Source organism: Pantherophis guttatus, chromosome 4 (assembly GCF_059756535.1).
Source record: "Pantherophis guttatus breed Tessera chromosome 4, ASM5975653v1, whole genome shotgun sequence".
In the NCBI taxonomy this organism is placed as follows: Eukaryota; Metazoa; Chordata; class Lepidosauria; order Squamata; family Colubridae; genus Pantherophis; species Pantherophis guttatus.
Genome location: NC_142066.1, coordinates 108,553,539 through 108,578,635, shown reverse-complemented (window position 1 = coordinate 108,578,635; position 25,097 = coordinate 108,553,539). Strand labels below are relative to the sequence as shown.

The following is a 25,097-nucleotide window of genomic DNA, read 5'->3' as shown; positions in this document are numbered from 1 at the left end:
AAAATTTTGTGCCCACTTAATCATACAATCTTTAACTAATTCAGTTTCTGAGTCCCTTTCTAGCAAAACATTATAAAGCCTTTTGATATGCATTGGACCTTTCTCTTTTATATGTCTAACCAATTCTTCCTCATGCAACATAATACCAGTTTTTTGGTCCTCTTTCCATCTCGATTGTAGTTGATTATATTGTAGCCAAGTTAAATTAATCCCTTCAGCCAACAATGTCTGTAGTGTCTTCAGCTGCCATCTGCCCGCATCTGTAAAAAGAACCTCTTTGTATAAACCCCCCCCCGAGTGACATTATATTTGTATTCCACAAAATATGACCAAGATCCAGCCATAGCGGTATTTTATAATCCCATTTGAATCGGTGCTTCTTCCAAACTCTCATCAAAGAATCTCTAAGTATATGGCTTTTAAATACTTTATCAACTTTGTCGTCATAAAATAAGTAGGCATGCCATCCAAGTTCAAGATCAAAACTTTCTATATTCAATATTCCAGCCTTTTTCCTTCCAAACCAATCACTTGTTAAAGTCAAAGCTGCTGCATCGTAATATAGCTGTAGGTTTGGAAGTTTAAGACCTCCCCTTTCTGGAACATCTTGGATAATTTTCAATTTCACTCTCGGCTTTTTCTCGTTCCAGACAAACTTATTCACTCCAGTTTGCCACACTTTCAATTGTTTATCACTTTTAAGCACCGGAATCATTTGGAACAAAAAAAGAAATCTTGGCAAAATGTTCATCTTAACTGCTGCTATTCTTCCAAGTAAAGACAGCTGCAGTTTTTTCCAAGTCTCCATGTCTTTCTGCACCTCTCGCCACAACACCTCATAGTTATTTTGAAACAATTTCATGTTTGATTCTGCAACCTGAACTCCTAGATATTTTACCTTAGGTACAATCTCAAAACCTGCCCTCCTTTCAAGCTCGTGTTTATGATCTTGTGTCATGTTTTTAACTATCATTTTTGTCTTTTTTTGATTCAGTCTAAAACCTGAAACTTTACCATAGTCTTGTATAATGTCCTTCATCAGGATGATTGATTCCATTGGTTGTGCTAGGGTAACAACCAGATCGTCTGCAAATGCCTTTATTCTGTAATCCTTTTGCCTTATCATTATACCTTTCAAGATATTAGAGTCCCGTATTGTGTTTAGCAAGACTTCTAGTGTTAAAATAAATAAAAGTGGGGACAACGGACATCCTTGTCTTGTTCCTTTTTCAATTTTAAACTCTGTTGTCAAGCTTCCATTAATGATAATCTGTGCCTTTTGCTCTTGATAAATTGCTGAGATCGTCTGTATAAATTGATCCCCAAAGTCCATCTTTTTTAAAGTCTTTAGTAGAAAATTCCAATCCACTCTATCAAAGGCCTTCTCTGCATCCAAAAAAACCAGCACTGCAGGGATCTGTTTATTCTTCTCAAGATATTCCAATAAATCTATTACTTGCCTTACATTATCCTTCATGTATCTGCCCTCGATAAATCCCGCTTGATCATCATGAATCACCTTATGAATTACTGGCATCAACCTGTTGGCTAATACCTTCGCATAAATTTTATAGTCTGTATTCAGAAGAGAAATTGGTCTATAATTCTCTGGTTTTTTAGGACCGGCTTGCTCTTTTGGTATCAGAGATATAAAGGCTGTCGTCCATGATGGGGGTATTTTACCCCCTTGTTGAATATTACGAAATAGATCTCTGAGTTGTTCCACCATTTCAGCTTGCAAAGTTTTATAATACATTGCTGTCAAACCATCCGTTCCAGGAGCTTTAGCTGTTTTTAATTGTTTAATTGCTACTATTATCTCCTCCTCTGTTATAGGATAATTCATTCTTTCCTTTTGTTGATCAGTAATTTTTGTAACTCTTTTATCATCTAAGTATTTTTCTATAAGTCCATTCTGCACCTCCTCTTTAGCGTATAGTTTAGAATAATAGTCCACAAAAGCTTCTTTAATTAATTTTTGTTGAAAAATTTCTTTCCCTCCAATATCAATACTATCAATAGTCCGTATACTCTGTTTTTTCCTCAATGTGTAGGCCAACCATCTGCCCGGTTTGTTAGCATTGCAAAATGTATTATGCTTCGCATATTGTAAGTTTGTTGCAACTTGTTCCGCCATAAGCATTTGAAATTGGTCTTTCAAGAGTTTTATAGCACCACGTGTTCTTTCATCTGTTGGATTTTTAATAAGTAGCTGTTCTTTATTCTTTATTTCTACTTCCAGTTCAGATCTTTTCTTTTGTCGAATCAGTCTATGTTTAGAGTTCATGTAAATAAGCACCCCTCTCATATATGCTTTGCTTGCATCCCACACAATTTCTATTGGGGTACCTTTATTCAGATTTATTTCAAAAAATTCTTTCAGGTGTTTCTTAAATTCTATTGTATTTTTTTCATATCTGAACAAGTTCTCATTTAATCTCCAAGAGCGTCTCTCAGTCTTATCTATCTCAATTTCTATCCATACTGGGCTATGGTCAGTCAAAGTTCTTGGAAAAATCTTTGTTCTTTTTGTCTTAACAAGTAGATCATCTGACAACAAAATGAAATCAATCCTAGAGAAGGATCTATGTCTATCTGAGAAGAAAGTATAATCCAGTTCTTTTGGGTTATGTATTCTCCAAATATCTTTTAATTCCAAATCTTCTTTCATATCGAAAAAAGTCTGAGGTAACCTAATCCTGGACTTCGCCGAACTCCTTTTATCTAATTTAGAGTCAATTACTCCATTCCAGTCTCCCATGATTAAAATAGATCTACAGTCCCATTGCAGTATTTTGATATGTAACATTTTATAAAAGTGATCCTGTTGTTGATTGGGAGCATAAATTCCGATCAAAAGAATTTGGCTATTTGTTGTACGTAATTCAATTGCTACAAACCTACCATCTTCATCTGCTTCTATAATTTTAGCCATAAATTTTTTATTTACATAAATAACCACCCCATTCTTTTTTTGTAACGTTGAAGATATAAAATGTGTTCCTAATTTGGAGTTTATCAAATATTTTTGATCTTGAACTGTAATATGCGTTTCTTGTAAACAAATTATATCATTATTAAATTGTTTCAAATATGCAAATAGTTTCGTCCTTTTCTGTGCTGAATTAAGCCCATTCACATTCCAAGATAAACACTTAAGCGTCATCTTTATCTTTCTGGAGCAAAGAGCAGAATAACCGAATATCTTCCAAAATCTTTGGTCTCGCTCCTCCCATGGCTCCAGTCTCTTGGGTAATAGTCTTAGCTCCCTTCTTATCTTGTCTTTCCTGTTTTTGCTTTTCTTTAAGTTGCTTAGATTTAGCACGTTGATCCTTAACTTCAATCATCCGAACCGGGTCCAAGATTGGAGAAGATTCCAGCAAAGGCTCATCCAGAAAGCCTCCTTCAGCGCCTTGCATTTCTGGTTCCTGCTTAGAGTGTTCTTGCAATTCTTGTTGAGGTTGCTTCTCATCACTCCCCTTGATCTCCAACACTGTGGATGTACGTGGAGATGGTGTTCTTTCTTTAAGAATAGTAGTGTAAAAATGCTCCACCTTCTCCACAGTATTCAATCGATGTCTTTCTCCCTTGTATCTCAGAATTATGCCAGTTGGGGCGTCCCACCGAAATGGTATCTGTTGATTTTGCAATTCTTTAACAAGAAAGCCAAAGTCTTTTCTGGTTTTCAACATTTTAGGTGGTAATTCTTTGTACACTCCAATTTGTGAGCCCCCCACTTGCACAGAGGTGTAAAAAGATTTTTGCAGGATGTCATTTCTTATTGCTCTATCTGTAAAATATATGACCACATCTCTAGGCAATTGTCTTTGTCTGGCCACCCAAGAATTCACTCTGTAAATTTTATCTATTTTGTGAAAAACCAGATCAGGATTAATTTTTAAAATTTCAGCCAAAGCCTCAGAGCAGATCTGTCTCAAATCCTGTCTATCATCTTCTCGAATTCCTCGAAGCCGTATAGCGAATTCCATTGCCCTGAATTGTAACATAACAATTTCGTTTTCAACTCTCTGCACTTTATCATCTACATCAAAAATTTTATAATCATTATCTTTCATCTTAACATTGACTTCTGATTTAAGTTCTTCAACTTTGGAATCAACTTTGATAATAAATTCTGCCAGGCCAGACGCCACTTCTGATATTTTTTTGGTCACCTTATTTTGATTCTGTTCCACCACATCTTTAATTTCATTAATTTCCTGCGTAATTTCCTGTTGAAACTTTTGAAGTTTGTCATCTATTTCCTGTTGGGATTTTTGAAATTTATCATCCAAAATTTTTGAAATAAATTCTTTTAAACCTCCCACATCAAAATCTTTTTTCTGAGTCTGTATCTGTTGTGCAGGGGGAAGCTGCGTTTCATGCTTATGTGTGGGGGATCCCCCCCTGTTGCCTTCACTTCCTGCTTCTTTGAGGCCATCCTGCCACGTAGGCTAGTTTTTCTGAAAAGGGAAGTTCTTCTTCCTTTCCCACCTCCACAAAGATTTCTAAGAAAGTCCCCCAGATTTAGTCAAATGAGGACTGAAATAGAACAAAATCAGGGGAGGAATTTTTCTCTTGTTTCTCTTATTACAAATGAAGCAACTTTGTAGCAATTTAAAAACTTTGTAACAAAGCAAGATAGGTTTGCTAATCCACACTCGCAGGCTTGTTAACTCTAAAGCTGAGCGCCATGTTTTTTCAGTTCACTTTCACTCATCCACATATGAATACAGTTTTCATAGGAGGTTGGATGTGCAATTTCCTCTTTAAGAAATTTAAGAATAAAAGAAGAATTTAACCTGATGTGTGATGAAATACTTTTTGCACACATCAGCATGTGTGTCTGCTATATGAGAGTCATTCATATTCAGGATTTCTGTCAAAAAGTATTTATATGGGTGACAAAATATATGTTGTATTTGCTGCACAGTGTGAAGTTTCACTGGCTTTCTGACTGCAGAAGAAATAGACTGCATAATTCTGGGCATCAGAAACAGCAATACAGAATACTATGCAAAGGCTAACAGTGTTATCACACAGGGTGTGATTTGTTGAAAGCAGTATGAAAGGGAGAAAGTTTTCACTCTTGAATTTGTTAGAAAGGAATACAGTTTCATAAATAGTTTGATAATATTGAAAAGAAAGTCAAGTATGAGCTGTGTTAATTTGTTACATAGTGTGATAAGAAAATCCTAATTACAACCCTGTTGCTAAACAAGTGAGAAAGACCTTACAAAAGCTTGAGGCAGCAGGCCAGGAGGGGCTAACTTTGCAGATCAGATTGCATCATTAAATGAGAAAATGAAATACTTCCCTCACTAGGAGTTATTTTCTGGGCCTGTGCAAATGAGCTCCACTATGACTCAAATTGGAAATGCAGAATTGAAAAGAATATATTCAGCCTGGATTCATGATTTGGACACTTTTGAGATTTAAAAAAAAAATTATGATAAGCAATTGTAGTAAAGCATTAAAATACCTGCAGCTGTGTGTGGTTATTGGGAAATACCAATATGGTTGACATTTTAAAAGATTTTAATCCCGCTAAATTTCAACAACCTTTGAAAATTTCTAATTTATTACAAATAAAATAATGTAATATTCCCCTGATACCAAAGAGTTTAGTATTCCAGATCTGTTCTGTAAGGAATGGAAGGGGTGAGTAGATAAGTCACATACCCGTTCCTCTAGGATGGCTAAGATAAGGTGCTTAGTTCAGCAAATTTGAAAACATTGTAAGGATTAAATACTATGTATAAGGTTTAATATGCTATCCGTATTTCTTGTAAAGAATTTATTTGCTATTGTTGTGCTTTTCAGTGGAAGATAGCACAATAAAACACTAAGGTTTATTTATATTTGATTTGTGATTTGTATTTTTCCATAGTATTTCTATTTTTACATTAAGTCTTATTGATAAAAGAGAAGTTGGTTCCTTTTTATGAAATAAATCATCCATATTCTTGGACAAATAATATTTTTAATTGGTTAGGAAGCAAGTAGGTCTGTGGAAATTCCATAATTTCATTACTGAAATTAATATGTTTTTATTGTTTAAGTATCCTTTTAGTAGACTCCTTTTAGGTACTCCTTGAGGATGGGGGAGACTCCTGGCAGGTGCCTGCTTGCTCCTTCCTCCTTTTCCCACTGGACCTGCTCGCCAGGAGGGGTGTAAGGGCCTCTCATTAGCCTCATCTTCGATTTCCTACTTCCCACTATATCGTGGGTCCCCACTTATCTAGCTACACTAGCCCTAAAAGATTACTGATTCCATCAGTTTGGGGGGGGGGCGAACCTGATCATCTCCCAGTGCTGGGCCATGTCTAACCTAACCGGCTCAGTTAGGTGAGTGGCTGGTGCCCCACTCAGTAGGGAGCCATCTATCTGCTCGAACGTAATGGACTTGGACAGTTTCTTTACCTGGATTCCCAGCTTGGCAGCAGCTGGCAAACTAATCAGGCAGCATGTGTATCCCAAGTCTATTAAGGCTCTGAACTTGCCCTAGACCAGGGGTCTGCAACCTTAAACACTCAAAGAGCCATTTGGACCTGTTTCCCACAGAAAAGAAAACATCAGGAGCCACAAAACCTTTCCCATGCTTGACTATTTCTTGAGCGGCCACAAAACTAGCATATGTAGTTGAATTAAACATTCTGTTTTCTTCTGAAACTTTTATTTTATTTATTTATTTATTCATGGTTGGCCCACCAGGAGTTGAAAAGCTCAATAAATTGCATGCCTGCAGGTGTTGCACATTGGCGTTGTGACACATATTTTGAGTGACAGAAAGCCACAGATTGCTGACCCCTGCCCTAGAACCCTGATTCTGGTGCTGTAATGGTGACTCAAGGCAGTCAAGACCTCTGACAGTTTGTTCAGGCTCAAGAAGTCCTTTATTAAGTACATCATATCAGCATTTGGATAGGTGAAGCTAGCTCTAAAGGGTTCCCCACCCCCTGTATCTTTTAGATCACATGGGCCAATCAGTTCAGCCATAGGTTCCCGCTCAGCTCTGACAGGTGTCAGTTGACATGACCTTAGTCCACACGCTAGCTGGTAGATGTTTTGACTAGCAGCTGAAGCACCACATTCCTAAGCTTCCCAATCCCTTCCCCCCTTGAATGGCAACCAAGAAATGAAGCAGGAGTAAGCATGAGAAAGAATGGCTTTAGCTGAAGTCATTTTGCAGGTTGACACCTTCCCTCTCTCCCTCGCTCCATGCCCAGGAAGGGATGAGGGGCGAGAGAGAAGGTGGCAGCACTGCCAGTGGCTGTGGATTTTCCATGTGGGGGCAGGGCGAGATTTGGGGCAGGGGCCATCCCAGTGAAAGGGAAGCACTCATGGGCTGCAGGGCCAGTGGATGAGGCCAGGCCAACAAACTGGCTATAGAGATGGTGGAGGTGCTAGTAGCAGGCACAGCGCTGCTGCTCGGGAAAGATAGTGCTCATCACAGATCAGTTGGGCATCAGTTGGGTTGGGTCAGGTTGAGGTAGGGGTTGGTCCCAGGGTGGCCCCACGAGCCAGATGTAACCACTTTTCACACCGGATCTGGCCCGCAGGCCTTGGGTTTGACATGTCTGTTCTAATCCATTGATTATAAGATTTCTTCAATTATATAATCCCAATGAAATTTTAAAAAATGAATCTAATTCCATCACTTCTGGAGGCCAGTAGATTTGGGAAAATTTGCCTAATGATTAAATAAAAACTTATTCTTGATACAGCAGGGCTATGCAAGTTTTGGATTCAGTATCCCCCACCCCAAATGCTTTAGCTTCATGAATATACCGTGCATTGCTTTGCGACTTTCTAAAATAAAGCAACTTCAGTAGCCACATTTGTATGAAAACACAAGTCTGTTTTAAAGAGTTGCAGACACTTGCTACGTTGTTATAAACTGCTCAGAGTTGTATTCTAAAATGGATAGCCATACAAATCTTTTAAATAAATAAATAAATGTATATATACATACATAAATATATACATACCCACCTTCCTGCTTCCAAGACTTTCAGTATTGAATCCAAAGCATTGTGCACTCTGGTATGCAATGTGTCATACTTTATACCTTCAGGAAAAATTCAAGAGCATCCTTCCTTGTCTACCCAGAGTGATTGAGGAAAAAACATCTTACTAGTTCCTCTGCATCTTACAAAAATTAATATAGTAATGAGATAGTCCATCCTCTCAAGATTACAATCTAAAAGATAGGACCCAAAAAGAAATAGCATAGAAGATCGGGAACAGATGGCCCTGCTACTTTTAAAAAAAATATTATTTGCCCTCCTAAAACATCAATTAAACAAAAACAACAACATGGATATGAGTTGTAAAAGAAAAGCAAGAGGTAGCAGTTCTAAGAAAACTAGAATTACATCAGATAATTTCAGCAATGGGTTCTCTCTTTTGCAGAAAGTATTTTTATTTATCACATTTATATAGTCTCCCATTTCACATAGTGATTCTTGGCAGCATAGATAATAAAGCATTCTCATTAATCATAAAATCATTAAAATTCAACCAAATTAATTTAAAAATGGTAAAAATAAGATGAAGAAATATGCAGGAGAATGTATTCCCATTAATTAATATACAATCATCTACAATCATTCAATAATAGGGTCCCCAACTCAGTTGACAAAACCTTGTTTTAAGCGTTTTCCAGAAGATCAACAGAGACAGCCTCACTTGGGGGGAATTATATTTCACAGTCTGGGACCATCACAGAAAAATATTTCCTCCTAGGTCACACACACAGCAAAATTCCCTCGCTGATGAAACATGTTGTTTCTGTCTTGGTGAGATGGGCAGAGGCAGTCCCTCAAATAACTTGATCCCATGGCAGCTAGGACATTAAAACTCATAACCAGCACCTTGAATTAGACCCCAAAAGAAGCTGGCAAAGTGCAGTTTGCAAAGCAGAAATGTAACGGGTGCAGTCCTTGGAGCACAATAAATTACCTGTGCTGCTGCATTTTGCACTAGTTGAAGCTTCTGGATACTCTTCAAAGGAAACTATATAGAATACATAAAGTTGAGCTTTCTGATCCAGTAATAGGCACAGCTGGTGCACAATTCAAAGCTGTGCAAAGATCCTCCTGGTCACATCTGCCACTTGCTCTTTGAACAGGAATCATGAGTCCAGAAGGACATCCAGATTGCAACTGAGTATGTTTGGTGCACTACAACCTCATCCAGTATCAAAGATGGTAAATGTCAAGATATAGGAAGTCCCGAAACTCAAATTTCTTAATTGATAAAAGCAAAAATCAGTTTTTGATTATAATCCTTTGGTTTTGCTCACACTCTAAACCAGCACTACCACAGATAAATTCATACATAACGCTAAATCATAAATACCAGTTTTGTGCATTCTATTTAGTAAAAACAAATATGTTTATGACCAGTGTGAAGTATGAACCCAGCCTATATTATTTCCAACTTCAGAGATAATATGCCTACCATCAGTAGTGGGAGGAGCAGACTGCATAAAGTTGGATTGGATAGAGTTTTTTTAATCAGATCAAATTTGCTATGTGAATCATTGAATTGTATATTTCCTACTGTGTTTATATGACTGGCCAGAGGGGAAACTGACATATTTCAGTTATTGGTAGGTGATAAAATAAAGGAAGCCCATGTTTGCTACTGATTGTAGATGAAGGATGCTAATAGTGCCAATATTAGAGGTTTTTTATCCCAATAGTTTCTTTAACAGTAACCACTAAAGTACCATAAAAAACAGGGCTGACAGTTGTTTCATAACCATGATTTACTCATCTTTTTTTTTCTTCTTCCTTGCAGGTAAGTAACTTTAGTATCTAGTGCCAGAAAAGGATAGAACTATGTATCATGACATCATATCAACGGCCAGAGATAATTCGAATAAAACAGGTTGCACTGAAGAACTCTGAACTCCAGCTTAGTTTAAAAAAAAATAGCATACCTAGTTTTTTACTGCCAGAAATTGGCAGAAACTTTCAATTACACCTTGTTTGCCTTTAGCATCAGCATTTAAGAGATTCTATAAAAATATGAAACCTTACTATAACACTTTTTTAAAATGAGTAACATTTTCAGTTAAACTTTTCAGAAACCAAATGGCCTAATTCTGAATGAACACTTTTTTCTAATAATTTTTATTAATAGATTTTACATAGATAATAATATATATTCAAAGAAAGAAAAAAGAATTTATTTATTTATTTATTAGAATTCTATGACACACATCTTGCAAAGGCAATTCCAGGCGGTTTACAGTCATTTACAAACTGTACAGTATACAGTCTTATAAAATACACAGGATGAGTGTGAAAAAGAAAAAAAAATGGAAAAAGTAAAAGAAAAGCGAAAAGACAAAGAAATTGCTTCCAATATCATAGCAGTTATGCATATAACTCTAGTCAAACCACTTTCTCTAATTACATCATAACTCTATTCTTTTTATAACTTATTCTTATTTTTTCTAATCATCAAAACTGTAAATCACTTATCTTTCTCATACAAAAGTTCATACAGGGTTTCCAATCAGTGATGAATGTCAGTAATGATCTTTCTCTAATCAAAGAAGTCAAGTTGTCCATATTGCAAATTCTGTCAATTTCACCAAGCATTCCTCCATAGTTAGTAATAACAAATATTTCCATCTTAGTGCATATAGTAATCTCATCACAGTAATCATAAATTGAAATAATCTTATAAGGCTCTTTTCTGTTTACCCATCAATCCTAAAAGAAAAAAAATCTAGCTTCAATTAATTATTTATTTAAAACTCTCTGTATCAATACATATAATTGAATGCATTTTAAAACTTTTTTACATGTCCACCAGACATGATGGATATTGTTCACATTTTGAACATACATTTGAAATGCCTTTATACCTTCTGGATAATTTCTCTGACATCATGTATCAATGATGCATCATTTTATAAAAAATCATGTTAATATAACACAATGTAAATTTCAATCTATTAATAACATTTTCCATTGATTCATCTGTATAGTACAACAAAAATTCTTAACCCATGTTATCATACATTCTTTAATGTATGATATTACATTATAATCTAATAGTAAGGAGGAAGGTAATGTTCTTCCTCCTACTGTGAATGAATAATTTAAGCACCAATCACAAAAATAAGGATCATCCTTATGAGGTTATATGAACTTGTTCCTTTGCTGAAGCATAACTACTTTGCATCTATTTGTTTTTTTCAGACTTTACCAAATGTTGCAAAGACACAGGTTTTCTTATGGTGGTAAAATGCCAAAAGGAAAACAAACTCCTGAAAGACTGTCTCACTGGCCAGTAAGTATAAAGGCACTGAATGGGAAGTCTCCACTCTTCAAAGCATCCATTGCTGTTTGTTTGTTTTTTAATGGCATGATACAGATCTTGCTTCAATTCTACAATATTAATATTAACAGTGTATTGGCCATCAGTTTAGCTGGCTGAAAAATCTGAGAAGGCATTAAGTTGGGAAAATCTATAATATCAGAACACGAGATAATTAGCACTGTTTTTTATTTATTTGTTCCTTGTCAGTTCATTTCTCCCATTTGTTCTTTTGTTGCCATCAGTGTAGCAGATTCTTCATAAAAGAATACAACTCTTGATGATGGACATTTTGAGGAGGAATATCTATAACCCAGCCATTGTCCAGTCATGTTAAACTCCAACTCACCGCTTCTCCAGCCAGTTAGGTTATGGTGGTCTATGGGAATGGGAGTTGTCTGCCTAACACATTGGGGAGACAAAGAGTTGTGGTGGCTTCATTATCCTAAGATCAGAATCACTTATTGTATTGCTGTGGTATTTGAAAGCTGTAGAATTGTTAAGATTTACTTAGAAAATTCGTGATATAAGAAACATACTTATGTGTGGTGTCTCTATTTTTAAAATGATTTGACTTGTAGCAAATACTGAGCATCAAGGGAATGTTAAACAAAATAAAATAGATAAAACAAATTTAAAAAATAAATAAATCCTGCATTGTAAGGAAAATGAAAAAAAAAACATAAATAAGATTTTGTCTTGGGGAAAAAAAGCAGGGATTGGACAGGGATTCTTCCATTTAAAAAAAAAAACCAAAGTTAAGAAACTTTTTAAAAGTCTGAAATGTTCTGTACTACTATGGAGTATTATTAAATCAGGTATCACAACAAAAAAGAAAAAGATGGAGCTAAGACAAAATGTAAGTTTAAGTACATGTATCAGGTTTTGTAATTTGAAACTTTAGAATACTATTCACCACAAAAGCCAGAGAATGGTTACAGGCTAGTATCTAGTTAAATAATTGAGAATTCCATCTTGGATAGAATACAGGTAGTCTTTGCTTAACAGTGGTAATTAGGACCAACAACTAAGGGTTAAGTGCTATTAATGTAAAGCACATCATGTAACTGCAACAACTTATGACAGCGGCTGTGGCCCTTCCAAATGCCATCATTATGTGAATTTTGCATGGCTACAACCAGTGGTGGGATTCAGGTAATTTAACAACCCGTTCTCTGCCCTAATGATTTCTTCCAACAACCAGTGTGCCAAACTGCTCAGAAAGTTAACAACAGGTTCTCCCGAAGTAGTGCGAACTGGCTGAACGCCACCATTGGCTAAATCCTGTGGTTACGTGATGGCTATCTGCAAACTCCTGCCAGCTTCCCGATTGATTTTGCCAGAAATAAAAGTCACAAATGGCTATCATATGACTACAGGATATTGCAGCTATCATAATTGTGAATCAGTTGCCAAGCATTCTAATCACAATCAAGTTACTGTGGAGATGCTGTGATGCAGTAGTGGGTTTCAATTTCGTTTGCTACCAGTTAGCTCATGGGTGCGCAGGCACGACGCTTCTGCGCATGCGCAGAGATGTCCAGGCGGGCCACCCCTACCGGGGGTGTTCACCTGATCTGGAGTGAAACGGTAGCAACCCACCACTGCTGTGATACTATAACCATGAAGACCTGTCATAGGTTCCCCTCTTTCAATGCCCTTATAACTTTGGTCACTAAAATATTTGGTCAGTGAGAACTACCTGTATTCTTTCTCTTCCCTGTGGGAAAGTTTATATTCTTCCATTACTGAATTTTGCACCTCCTGGGTTATATGCTTTTATTTTCATAGACAAAATTGCTCACTCGTGCATATGATTTCTCTTTCTTTGCAAAGCATTTCACAAAGCCCAACATTAAGCCCCCTTCCATGATTTATTGTGACATCCACATCCTCCAGAAGGTTCAGCATACAGTAGCTATCCTGAGAGTTTTCCATCCATCTTTGCACACAACCACTTGGCTTCCAGATCCAGGGAAAATATTTGTGTGTGCAAAGGACACTTGAAAAACACTCAGGATTATCTATAGAGCCTTCCATAGGACATGGGTGTGAGGGGTACATTTTTATAATTCCATGTAAGGTTTATGTGTTTAGGTAGGCAATGAAGGCACAGAATTCTGAAAATTAGTGTCCCACATAGAGAATTATTTTTGAACTTTTTTTGCCATAGCAGATAGGCTCTCATTTAATGCTGATGTGATTTGCATTTCCCTAAACTACTGTGTTTCCCCAAAATTAAGACCCTGTTTTATATTTTTTTGAACCCTGAAATAAGTGCTTGGCCTTATTGCCATGTGCTCAAAAGCCCGATTGGACTTATTATCAGGGGATGTCTTATTTTGGAGAAAACAGGGTATATACCATATTTTTCTGAGTATAAGGTGCACTTTTTCCCCCCTAAAAAAGAGTGGAAATGTTGGTGCATCTTATACACCTAATACAGCTATTTTTGGCCTCCCGAAGCCCTGCCCCGGTCGTTGCATTTTTGCAAAAAATGGGCCCATTTTTCGCAAAAACAGAGCGTGCAGAGGGTTTGGGAGGCCTGCAGAGCGCTCCTGGGAGCTGGGGAGGGCAAAAACACTCCCAATGGGGGGCCTTTTTGTCCTACCCCAGCCCCCAGGAGCACTCTGCAAGCCTTCCAAACCCTCTGCATGCCCTGTTTTTCATAAAAACGGGCAAAAACAGGTCCATTATTGCAAAAAACGGGGTGCGCAGAGGGTTTGGGAGGCCTGCAGAGTGCTCCTGGGGCCGGGAAGGGCAAAACCCTTTTTTTCCTTACTTATCTCTTCAAAATCCTGGTGTATCTTATACACCGGTGCGTATAATAATAATAATAATAATAATAATAATAATAATAATAATAATAATAATAATAATAATAATAATAATTTTATTTCTATACCGCCCTTCTCCCGAAGAACGCAGGGTGGTGTACAGCCAGTTTAAAAACACAAGACACAACAATAATTAAAAATTAAAATAATTAAATAGATTTGGCTGATTTAAAATTCTAAAAATTAAAATACCCCAATTTAAAATTATTATATTGACAGCCCAGCCTGGCGGAACAACAAGATCTTCAATGCGCAGCGGAGCACCCGGAGGTCGGAGATCTTGTGTATTTCCGGGGGCAGTTCATTCCACAGGGCTGGGGCTCCCACAGAGAAGGCCCTCCCCCTGGGTGTCGCCAGCCGACATAACTTGGCTGATGGCACCCTGAGGAGATCCTCTCTGTGGGAACGGACTGGTCGGTGAGAGGCTATTGGTGGCAGAAGACGGTCTCGAAGGTACCCGGGTCCTATGCCATGGAGCGCTTTAAAGGTGGTAACCAACACCTTGAATCGCACCCGGAAGACCACTGGGAGCCAGTGCAGCTCGCGCAGGAGGGGTGTCACGCGGGCACAGCGAGTTGCGCCCATAACCACCCGCGCGGCCGCATTCTGGACCAGTTGGAGCCTCCGAGTGCTCTTCAAGGGGAGCCCCATGTAGAGAGCATTACAATAGTCCAGCCGGGAGGTGACAAGGGCATGAGTGACCGTGCGCAAGGCGTCCCGGTCCAGAAAGGGCTGCAACTGGCAGATCAGGTGAACCTGATAAAAGGCCCCCCTGGCCACAGCCGTCATATGCTCTTCTAAAGACAGCCGTTCGTCCAGAAGGACACCCAGATTGCGAGCCCTCTCTGTGGGGGGCAAGGATTCACCCCCAATAGTCAGCGATGGCACCTGCTGACTATATCGGGACGCCGGCAACCACAGCCACTCGGTCTTGGATGGGTTGAGTCTGAGCCTGTTCCTCCCCATCCAGGCCCGCACAGCCTCCAGGCAGCGAGACATCACATCAAGGGCATCGTTGGGGTGGTCTGGGGTGGAGATGTACAGCTGAGTATCATCAGCGTACAGGTGACACTTCACCCCAAAACCACGGATGATCTCACCCAGCGGCTTCACATAAATGTTGAACAGAAGAGGCGAGAGGACCGACCCTTGTGGCACTCCCCATGCGAGATGCCTCGAGGTCGACCTCTGCCCCCCTGCCAACACGAACTGCGAGCGGCCGGAGAGGAAGGAAGAGAACCACCGCAAAACGGTGCTCCCTACTCCTAACCCTCTCAACCGCTGCAGCATGATACCATGGTTGATGGTATCAAAAGCCGCTGAGAGATCTAATAGGACTAGGACAGAGGAGCAACCCCTGTCCCGGGCCCTCCAGAGATCATCCACCAACGCGACCAATGCCGTTTCTGTGCTGTGCCCCTGCCTGAAGCCCAACTGGTATGGGTCTAGATAGATAGCTTCATCCAGGTGCCTGGGCAGTTGTCGTGCCACCACACTCTCAACAACCTTTGCCACAAAACGAAGGTTGGAGACCGGACGGTAGTTAACTAATTCAGCCGGGTCCAGGGAAGGCTTCTTGAGGAGGGGCCTCACCACCGCCTCTTTCATGGCGGCGGGAAAGGCACCCTCACTCAGAGAAGCAGTTATAATCCCCTGGAGCCAGCCTCGTGTAACCTCCCGGGAGGCCAGTACCAACCAGGAGGGACACGGGTCCAATAAACATGTGGCGGCACTAATCCTACCCAGAACCCTGTCCACATCCTCGGGAGCCACAGGATCAAACTCCTCCCAGATAATATTCTCAAGACCTACCCTCGTCTCCTCCCCCGGACTCGCCCAGTCGGAGTCCAAGCCTTCCCAAATCCGAGCGACTTTATCGTGCAGGAATTGCACAAAATCCTCAGCTCGACCCTGCAAGGGATCCTCCCGCACTCCCCCCCCCCGAAGAAGGGAGTGGGTCACCCTAAACAGGGCGGCTGGGCGGTTCTCTGCAGATGCGATAAGAGCGGAAAAATGGTTAGATTTTATAGTCCAAAAAATATGGTACTTTAGATAGTTGGTGTTACAAGGTTCCCAGTACTATTCCTTCTTGCTCTATAACTTTTGTAATTGAGTGGAGAAATTAATGCACATATTTTGCCTATTTTTTTTAGCTATAGTGATCCAGCATTTTATGAAGAATGCAAGGCTGAATATTTGAAAACCAGGGAAGAACACAGGGCAGCACAAGATGTTCCTCATCAGAAGCATTCTACTAGCACCTAGACAAGTTGTATGGCCATTTGAAACTTGAACTTATGTAAGCACAGAAACTTCTTTCTGACTTCCTCAGTCTAAATCTCTCAAAATAAATGAAACTAAAATACAGAAATCCTGAAGAACCTGCCTATGCTAAAAAAGCTAATCAAATCTGGCTATTCAATTTAGTACCTCAGTAGTAATTCCTCAGTTCATTTAAATATGCAGCTGTTCCACAACACATTCAGTCACTGTATATACAGTCAGGTCCAGAAATATTGGGACATCAACACAATTCTAACATCTTTGGCTCTATACACCACCACAATGGAGTTGGAATGAAACAAACACAATGTGTGTTAACTGCAGACTGTCAGCTTTAATTTGAGGGTATGTACATCCAACTCAGGTGAACGGTGTAGGACTTACAGCAGTTTGTATATGTGCCACCCACTTGTTAAGGGACTAAAAGTAATGGGACAATTGGCTTCTCAGCTGTTCCATGGCCAGGTGTGTGATATTCCCTCATTACCCCAATTACAATGTGCAGATAAAAGGCCCAGAGTTCATTTCAAGTGTGCTATTTGCATTTGGAATCTGTTGCTGTCAACTCTCAAGATGAGATCCAAAGAGCTGTCACTATCAGTGAAGCAAGCCATCAGTAGGCTGAAGAAACAAAACAAACCCATCAGAGAGATAGCAAGAACATTAGGCGTGGCCAAAACAACTGTTTGAAACATTCTCAAAAAGAAGGAATGCACCGGTGAGCTCAGCAACACCAAAAGACCCGGGAGACCACAGAAAACAAGTGTGGTGGATGACCGAAGAATTCTTTCCCTGGTGAAGAAAACACCCTTCACAAGAATTGGCCAGATCAAGAACACTCTCCAGGAGGTAGGTGTATGTGAGTCAAAGTCAACAATCAAGAGAAGACTTCACCAGAGTAAATACAGAGGGTTCACCACAAGATGTAAACCATTGGTGAGCCTCAAAAACAGGAAGGCCAGATTAGAGTTTGCCAAACAACATCTAACAAAGCCTTCACAGTTCTGGAACAAGATCCTATGGACAGATGAGACCAAGATCAACTTGTACCAGAGTGATGGGAAGAGAAGAGTATGGAGAAGGAAAGGAACTGCTCATGATCCTAAGCATACCACCTCATCAGTGAAGCATGGTGGCGGTAGTGTCATGGCGTGGGCATGTATGGCTGCCAATGGAACTGGTTCTCTTGTATTTATTCATGATGTGACTGCTGACAAAAGCAGCAGGATGAATTCTGAAGTGTTTTGGCAATATTATCTGCTCACATTCAGCCAAATGCTGCAGAACTCATTGGACAGCACTTCACAGTGCAGATGGACAATGACCCAAAGCATACTGCAAAAGCAACCAAAGAGTTTTTGAAGGGACAGAAGTGGAATGTTATGCAATGGCCAAGTCAATCACCTGACCTGAATCCCATTGAGCATGCATTTCACTTGCTGAAGACAAAACTGAAGGGAAAATGCCCCAAGAACAAGCAGGAACTGAAGACAGTTGCAGTAGAGGCCTGGCAGAGCATCACCAGGGATGAAACCCAGCGTCTGGTGATGTCTATGCGTTCCAGACTTCAGGCTGGGATTGACTGCAAAGGATTTGCAACCAAGTATTAAGAAGGGAAAGTTTGATTTATGATTATTATTCTGTCTCATTACTTTTGGTCCCTTAACAAGTGGGAGGCATATATGCAAACTGCTGTAAGTCCTACACCGTTCACCTGAGTTGGATGTACATACCGTCAAATTAAAGCTGACAGTCTGCAGTTAACGCACATTGTGTTTGTTTCATTCCAACTCCATTGTGGTGGTGTATAGAGCCAACGATGTTAGAATTGTGTCCCAATATTTCTGGACCTGACTGTACCTATTTTTCAGGACACCGCAAAATAAATCTCCATTTTTTGTTCTTATTTATTCGGACAATATAAATTTTACAGTATTTAAAATATGATAGAATGGAGTTCTTTGGGAAGGAAAGATTGTGTGCTGATTTCCCAATAGTTCTTTTTAATTTTAATGGCATTCCACTTTTGACTCTACCACAGTGAAGTATTTGGTTGCATATGATTAATATTTGCAAGTAACAGAGCAGAGATCATCTGCAAGATTTCTTCACTTTATAATTACCTAATAGGTTTGGTTTGCCAAGTGAATGTCCTCCAGAGAATGATATATCTGAACTGAATGCGGATCTTTGAGAGAAACTCCACACAAAATTTTAAAAGTAGAATTGCTTGAGAAGAAGAGTTCCTACAGATTGCCACCTGATAGGTGTTAAGACATATGAAGAATATAATCATTTTGAAGTCCCAACCCATTAATAATCATTGAATTTAAGAAGGCTGCTAGAAAGCTTTTAGAAAGGGAAATGGATGGTTCAAAAAACAACAACAATGCAGGTAGTCGTTGACTTACAAGTTAGTTTAGTGATGTTCAAAGTTACAACAGCACTGAAAAGTGACTTATGACTGTTTTTCACACTTATAACGTTATAACATTGCAGTATCTCCATGGTTACATAATCAAAATTCATATACTTGGCAATTGACTCATATTTGTGGCAGTGTCCCAGTGTCATCTGATAACCTTTCCAACCTTCTGACAAGCAGTCAATGGGGAAGTTAAATTCACTTCACAACCATGTTACTAATTTAACAACAGTAGTGATTCAGTTATCAACCATGGCAAGAAAGGTAGTGAAATAGAGCAAACTGTCTCTCTAGTAACAGAAATTTTGGGCTCAATTGTTGTCATACGTTGAGGACTACCTATATAAATTGCTTGTTAAATATGAAAATAAGCCATTCTGCTAATCTTTCTGTTATATGCATCAGTAAATTAGATCTCTTACCAAGAAAACATGTACAATTGGATAGGAATAACACAGTTAATGTGTTAATAACACAGTTAGAACAATTAATCAGTGGAAGAACTTGCCTCCAGAAGTTGTGAATGTTCCAACACTGGAAGTTTTTAAGAAGAGGTTGGATAACCATTTGTCTGAAGTGGTGAACGGTTTCCTGCCTAAGTAGGGGGTTGGACTAGAAGACCTCCAAGGTCCCTTCCAACTCTGTTATTCTATTCTATTCTATTCTATTCTATTCTATTCTATTCTATTCTATTCTATTCTATTCTATTCTATCTTATTCTATTCTAAAGTTCAGCCTGCATCCTTACTGTGACTTTAAGTTTATAGAGAAACAAAAGAATACTTGTGGAAGGAGCCCATGACATTCCAGGTATTATTAGACTATAACTTCCATTATTCCTGACCACCAGTTATGGTAGGTTTAGTGGGAAAACAATTTCCTTAGAGAAATTATGTAAAAATAAATAATAAAAGCAAATAGAGTGTTACAAATTTCACTAATCTGTTTATAAATGCTGGAAATTTCAGAAGATGTAACATTATCTTTGCAAAGAAAGAATCACTAAAAGCTCATAGGTTTCTTAGTCATATACTGTAATTTATTGTTTGTGCCATATTTCCCAATGTTTTTATGCTGTTATATTTAGGGAAATAAATTTTGATCCATTTGGAGAGCTTGAATTTGTGAGAAGATTTAAAATACAACATTTGAAGAGTGAAGACAGTGTTAACATCATTTTACATCTGATATTCATCAATTCTACCATCAAAATGTACAGTAGTGTGGTATTAGGATGATTTCTTGAGTTATATCTGAGATGCAAAGAAAGAATCCAGATAAAACAGGTGATGTGAAAGCCGAGACAAAAGTGGGTAACAGAAGGAACTTTATAATGTGGAGTTGAGCTTTGTAATGTGGGGCTATTTTAATGACATCAAATAAAAAAAAAATGTGTCTCTATTTAACTGTTTATGCAACCCTTTTCAAATATATGGTAAAAATGATTCTCAGGGAATTTATTCTCATCCAATATATATGAAAATAAAGCTTCATGAATTTTAGCATTTTGTTTTTTCCCGTAATGTGAAGAATATTGTATCACAAAATATATTGTATCACTTATGTCATATTAAATAAGTGGTATGTAATGACTCATCTCAAATTTGACTGAAATTTAACTTATTTTTCATTGTTATATATTTTCCCCTCATTTCATTTAAAAAAAAATCTATTGCGCATGGCAAAGAGTTTCCAGCTTTTACATTGTTTTTTATTGATCACTGGTTGATATATATAAAATAGATGGTCCCTATTTTTTTCATAATATCTGAAATAAGGGGCTAGGGCAGCAAAAGATTGATCAGTAAAAAATACTGAGGTGTAAAATGTTATGACTTTGGAACCTGCTCTCTTTGGAACCTGCTTTGAGTGTATTGTACATGAAAAACAAAACACAGCCCCATTCTGAGTCCTACAGTTATTTATGACTTCTGATTTGGCTGCTTTTTAACAAAGTTTTCTAACCAGTACAGCAGAGATAAATCAAGTCCCCACTGTTATCGGTTTTAGCCAGGATGAATGGGGCAGTGTTGAAAGAATAAACACATGGTCAGACAAAAGTCTGCCTGGAAAATTGCTTTTCTCTGAACTTTGCTATGGGAAAGTCCACAAACGATTGGGTAGATTGCATGAACAATGTACTGCAATTTACTTTGCAAGCAGTTTTGGATGCGTATACATGCATATGTGCATTTGCTGAAGATATAGAGTTCTAGCTTTTGATTAGTTAATTTTTTTGGTGTACACGTGCAGTCTGCTAGCTCTAGGGTTCTGCTATAATTTCATGCATCAGCAGGCTAGCAATAAAAAAATTTAGCTTAAAGAAAACTGAGCCCCAGGGCTTTTAAAAAAGGAAAAAATTCTGTTCTCCTTTTAATGCTGATGTACTCTTTTAGATCAGGGCTCTCCAGTCCCCAGGCCATGGTCCACTACCAGGCCATGAACCGGACCATGCAAGCAGTGGGTGCTTGCACTCATGCACAAAGTTCCATTTGTGTGAGCAGTGGGTGCTTGGGCTTGCGCCTGAAGCTCACTCTCGCAAGTGCAAATGGAGTTGCACACATTCATGCGCACATTCATACCACTCACATGGAACTATCCCCTCTCCCCCTCTACCAGTCCGCCAAGACAGAAAGTTGGGGTTGCTGTTTTAGATTATATCATATGGTATTCTAAGTAGATTTTTAATTGAAGATCTAAAAGAACTGTATTCCTGTTGTTTCCTACTACAATTTTAACAATTTTTAAAATAAATGTTCTGCAATTTGGGTTGTAGCATTTAGCATAGTATATCCCCAACCTACCTTTGTAGCTCTGGATTAAAAAATAAGGGAATAGCTGATCTTTAATTCTAGTTATTACTAATGGCAGAACTAGAAACTCTTATTCCAAGAGAACATTGGCAGCTAAAAATAATTTTTCAAATGGTGCTACCTGCATGAAACTTGAAATAAAATGTATTCTTTTTTCATTAGCACCAGTAAGAATGATAGATTTAAGAGGCAAACTTTGATTAAATTTACCTTGTAAGCACTTCAGATTTATAATGTCATGAATGTTTCATGATACACACCCCTCCTGACATTGAACTCAGTTTTTAAGTATGGTAGTAAGAATCAAAAAGTGACCATTTCTCAGATTTAAAAAAAATGTTTATTTTCTATAAATTAGCCATCTAAATTACATTTCATTTAAGAAAACCACATTAATATAGGCTTTAAAGGGTTCTGTATCAAGGAGTTTTAAGAGATTAAAATGTCATTTCAGTGTCTCAGAGCAACTCATAAAACACAACAGGCATGATTAGAAATGGTTCACCCAATCTTTTATATTTAGTACAGGAGTTTTATTTGCTTTTTTTCCAATTTCCTTTTCTAATGTATTCTACTTTAATCTATTTAAAAATATAAGTTTTAAGTTAGATAACATTATTTTAGATATATAAATGAAATAATCAAATGTTAGGGTCAATTTAAAGCCTTTCTACCCCAAGAACGTCTTGATTTGGAAGGGGAAGAGAATGCTACATTCCTAAATTGAAAGAAGTTTACACATTCCTAATTATAACAATGAAACCTACTACAGATTTTGTTTTCCACTCAGATACAGAATTGGGTTGGAATCAGAATTTGCTCAAATTTAGGATTTTAATTAGTATAGGTAAATATACAGCTCAGAACACTCAAAATAAAAAAAGGTTTCAATTGCATACATTTGTTTCAAACAAAAATAAGTTTTTTAAAAACATGTCTGGATCCTAAATACATCGTTAAAAACATGAAGCAGCTTGGCATGTTGAATAATGGAAATTTATTCAAGAATCCGTAATCCAAAAAAGCAGTCCTGAGAAACATTAGAGCTATGCAGTCACAGAAATGGCTACTGTTACTTCTTTTTATTACACAGGTAGTTGGTTCTATCAGCTGAAGTCAGTGGCTTAGATTTATTATATGCATATTGGGGTTTGTTCTATTACTCTACAGGAGGATTGTACTCCCTTGAGTCAGCTATGTTCATTGGTCAGAATAAATTCCTGCATCTGACACCATTTCCATTAATCACAGACAAGGTAGGATATGTGAAGAAGACAAGATTTTTTTTTAAATCTGAGGAACATTATGTGTGCCATTCATTAACACAGGAAAAAAATGCCATACTTTCACCTCCCTCCTCAGATTATTTTCTCTTTAATAATATAAGGAAGAAAGCACCAGTACTGAATTATACAAAATGCAATGCATAGGAAGAAGGGGAAGATAACACTGATATGGTTGTGCTGCTCATCTACACAACCACATGGGATGTTTTTATCTTTCAGAAACATACAATTATTTTTTCCACTATAGATTTTACTTTTCTGTATTCATGTTTCTTTACTTTTCTGTATTCATGTTTCAAGAACACATTCAGAAACAAATGAGAAATGGCAGGATACATGAAGTGTACATGTTTGTACCTTTCCCCCCACTCTTTCTGCATCTCAAATACCAGGTACATAAAACTACTGTTAGAAATCTACCCATTTATATGCTGGTAAAAGCATCTCTACTGATTTGAGGGTATAGGAGTTCAATCAAAATTTACTGCTAATAAAATGAGACAGAAAAGATGTAAAATTATTTCAGTGCTGTTAAACAACCAGGTTACCATGTATGCAGTATTTTGGATCAAATGCATCTTCTTTAGTATAGAATATATCAGAAATGTGGAATCACAGAAAGATTACATTATTTGGAATGTTACAGTTCTTCCTAGCTGTATTAAGGAGCCTGGATATTTCACCTCAAAACAATCATAGCATTTTAGACAGGAAATCCCTCCAAAAGGGAGCAATAAATACATAATGTTATTTGTGAAGTGATGAGATATTTTACTGCAGCATTAAGAAACTTTTCCATTTGACCCTATTTCAATTTTTTTTACCATGGGGTAATGAGGATAAGTTGATAAATTGAAAAAAAGGAATGAAAGTAATTTTTACACAATTCATTTGCTCCTTTTCAGCATATCCATTAATAAAAAGCCAGAGACTGCCTCAGAATTTAATATATTAATTACCTGAACTTAAAACTTGTCCAAAAACAAGTCCTTCTCATGGCTTGTCAAAATGTTTGAATGTAACATACTTTGGAGCAATATTATTCATATCACGTTGCTTTTGTTTTATTCCACAATTTAATATTTTAGAAATCTGCCAATGTGTAATCAGAAAATTGAGGATATAACAGATCATTTACCATATTCCTTTGGACTCACTGTTTTTCAAGTTTAGATAACAGGGAAAATTTCATCCAACTTGAAAGTCCATTATACTCCACTCTATTACTTATTTTCTACTAACAAGTACAAGACCTTGTTCAGGACTACTTTCAAGTTCCTTCTACTGTTCTTAGCTCTTATGCAAGCAATTTTGGTTATACTGATCCAAGTTGTTTCCTGGAAAGTTTAAGTGAGTCACTCTGTTTTTCATTTCCCAAAATACTGTTTCACTAGGTTTTGGAGGGCTTGGAAATACCCAAGAATTATCTTCCAGAGAATTTTTTCCATAGGAGTTATGTTCCAGAAATGGAGAGTCACATGCAGAGCTAAATTTCTCATTAGTACATGGTGAGGATGATGCAAGAGTACCAAAAACATCACCACTTGTTTGAAGTAATCTATTTTTGCATATTGCTCCAGAAGCACCTAAGTGGAGATTGGTAGCATCCCTTTCAAGATCTTCAATACACTGAACAGAGGTATAGGATGGCACTGTGGAAAGAACCAAGCATGTTTAATTTGGGGGCTAATGTGAATCAATTCTGCTTAATAAAATTCAGATGCTATTAACAATGCCTACCAGATATCTGTTCCTTTAATTAAAGATTTATCTCTTGATATGTGATTGTAGGAAGCTTGTTCTTCCTTTGATCAGCTCTCATATTTATTCCTATACAACCTGTACCTTATAGACTAATCCAGCATGGATGGCCTTTTTAACTTTTAACACACCAGAGGAATAATAAGAGCTAACTTTCCCACCCCTAACTTTTAACCCTTAGCCCTATGCTTCCTTAAAACAAGCAGCCTCGGGAGAATCTCTCAACAAAGTATATGATAAAACACACTGGTTTTGGCCCTGTGCATTTCCTTAAATTCATTTTAAAATGCAACTTTAATCTTTTTCACCTTATGACATAATCATGAGCCAATTAAACATACATATTTAATTT

General features: G+C 37.8%; 2 protein-coding genes across 10 annotated transcripts in view; one reads left to right on the top strand and one right to left on the bottom strand.

Moving 5' to 3' along the window:
• The window catches only part of CMC1 (C-X9-C motif containing 1), a 148,459-nt gene that overhangs the window by 81,113 nt on the left and 42,249 nt on the right, over positions 1-25,097 (top strand). For 4 of the 9 annotated variants that reach the window (XR_015733958.1, XM_087892542.1, XM_087892541.1 and 1 more), the window contains 2 exons: positions 11,223-11,313; positions 19,973-20,488. Coding sequence is in view for 8 of the 9 variants with exons in the window: in XM_087892542.1 (XP_087748668.1) it covers positions 11,223-11,313; positions 19,973-20,123 (242 nt within the window). In the remaining variant the exon portion in view is untranslated. Of the gene's footprint in view, positions 1-11,222; positions 11,314-16,330; positions 16,545-19,972; positions 20,489-25,097 lie in introns of those variants that run through there. The other 5 variants (XM_087892545.1, XM_060685806.2, XM_087892546.1 and 2 more) reach the window with 3 other exon arrangements.
• AZI2 (5-azacytidine induced 2) overlaps positions 22,016-25,097 on the bottom strand; it is a 46,523-nt gene continuing 43,441 nt past the window's right edge. The window contains exon 8 of the mRNA XM_034404052.3: positions 22,016-24,636. Within this exon, the coding sequence (XP_034259943.2) occupies positions 24,275-24,636 (362 nt within the window). The 3' untranslated portion in view covers positions 22,016-24,274. The remainder of the gene's footprint in view (positions 24,637-25,097) is intronic.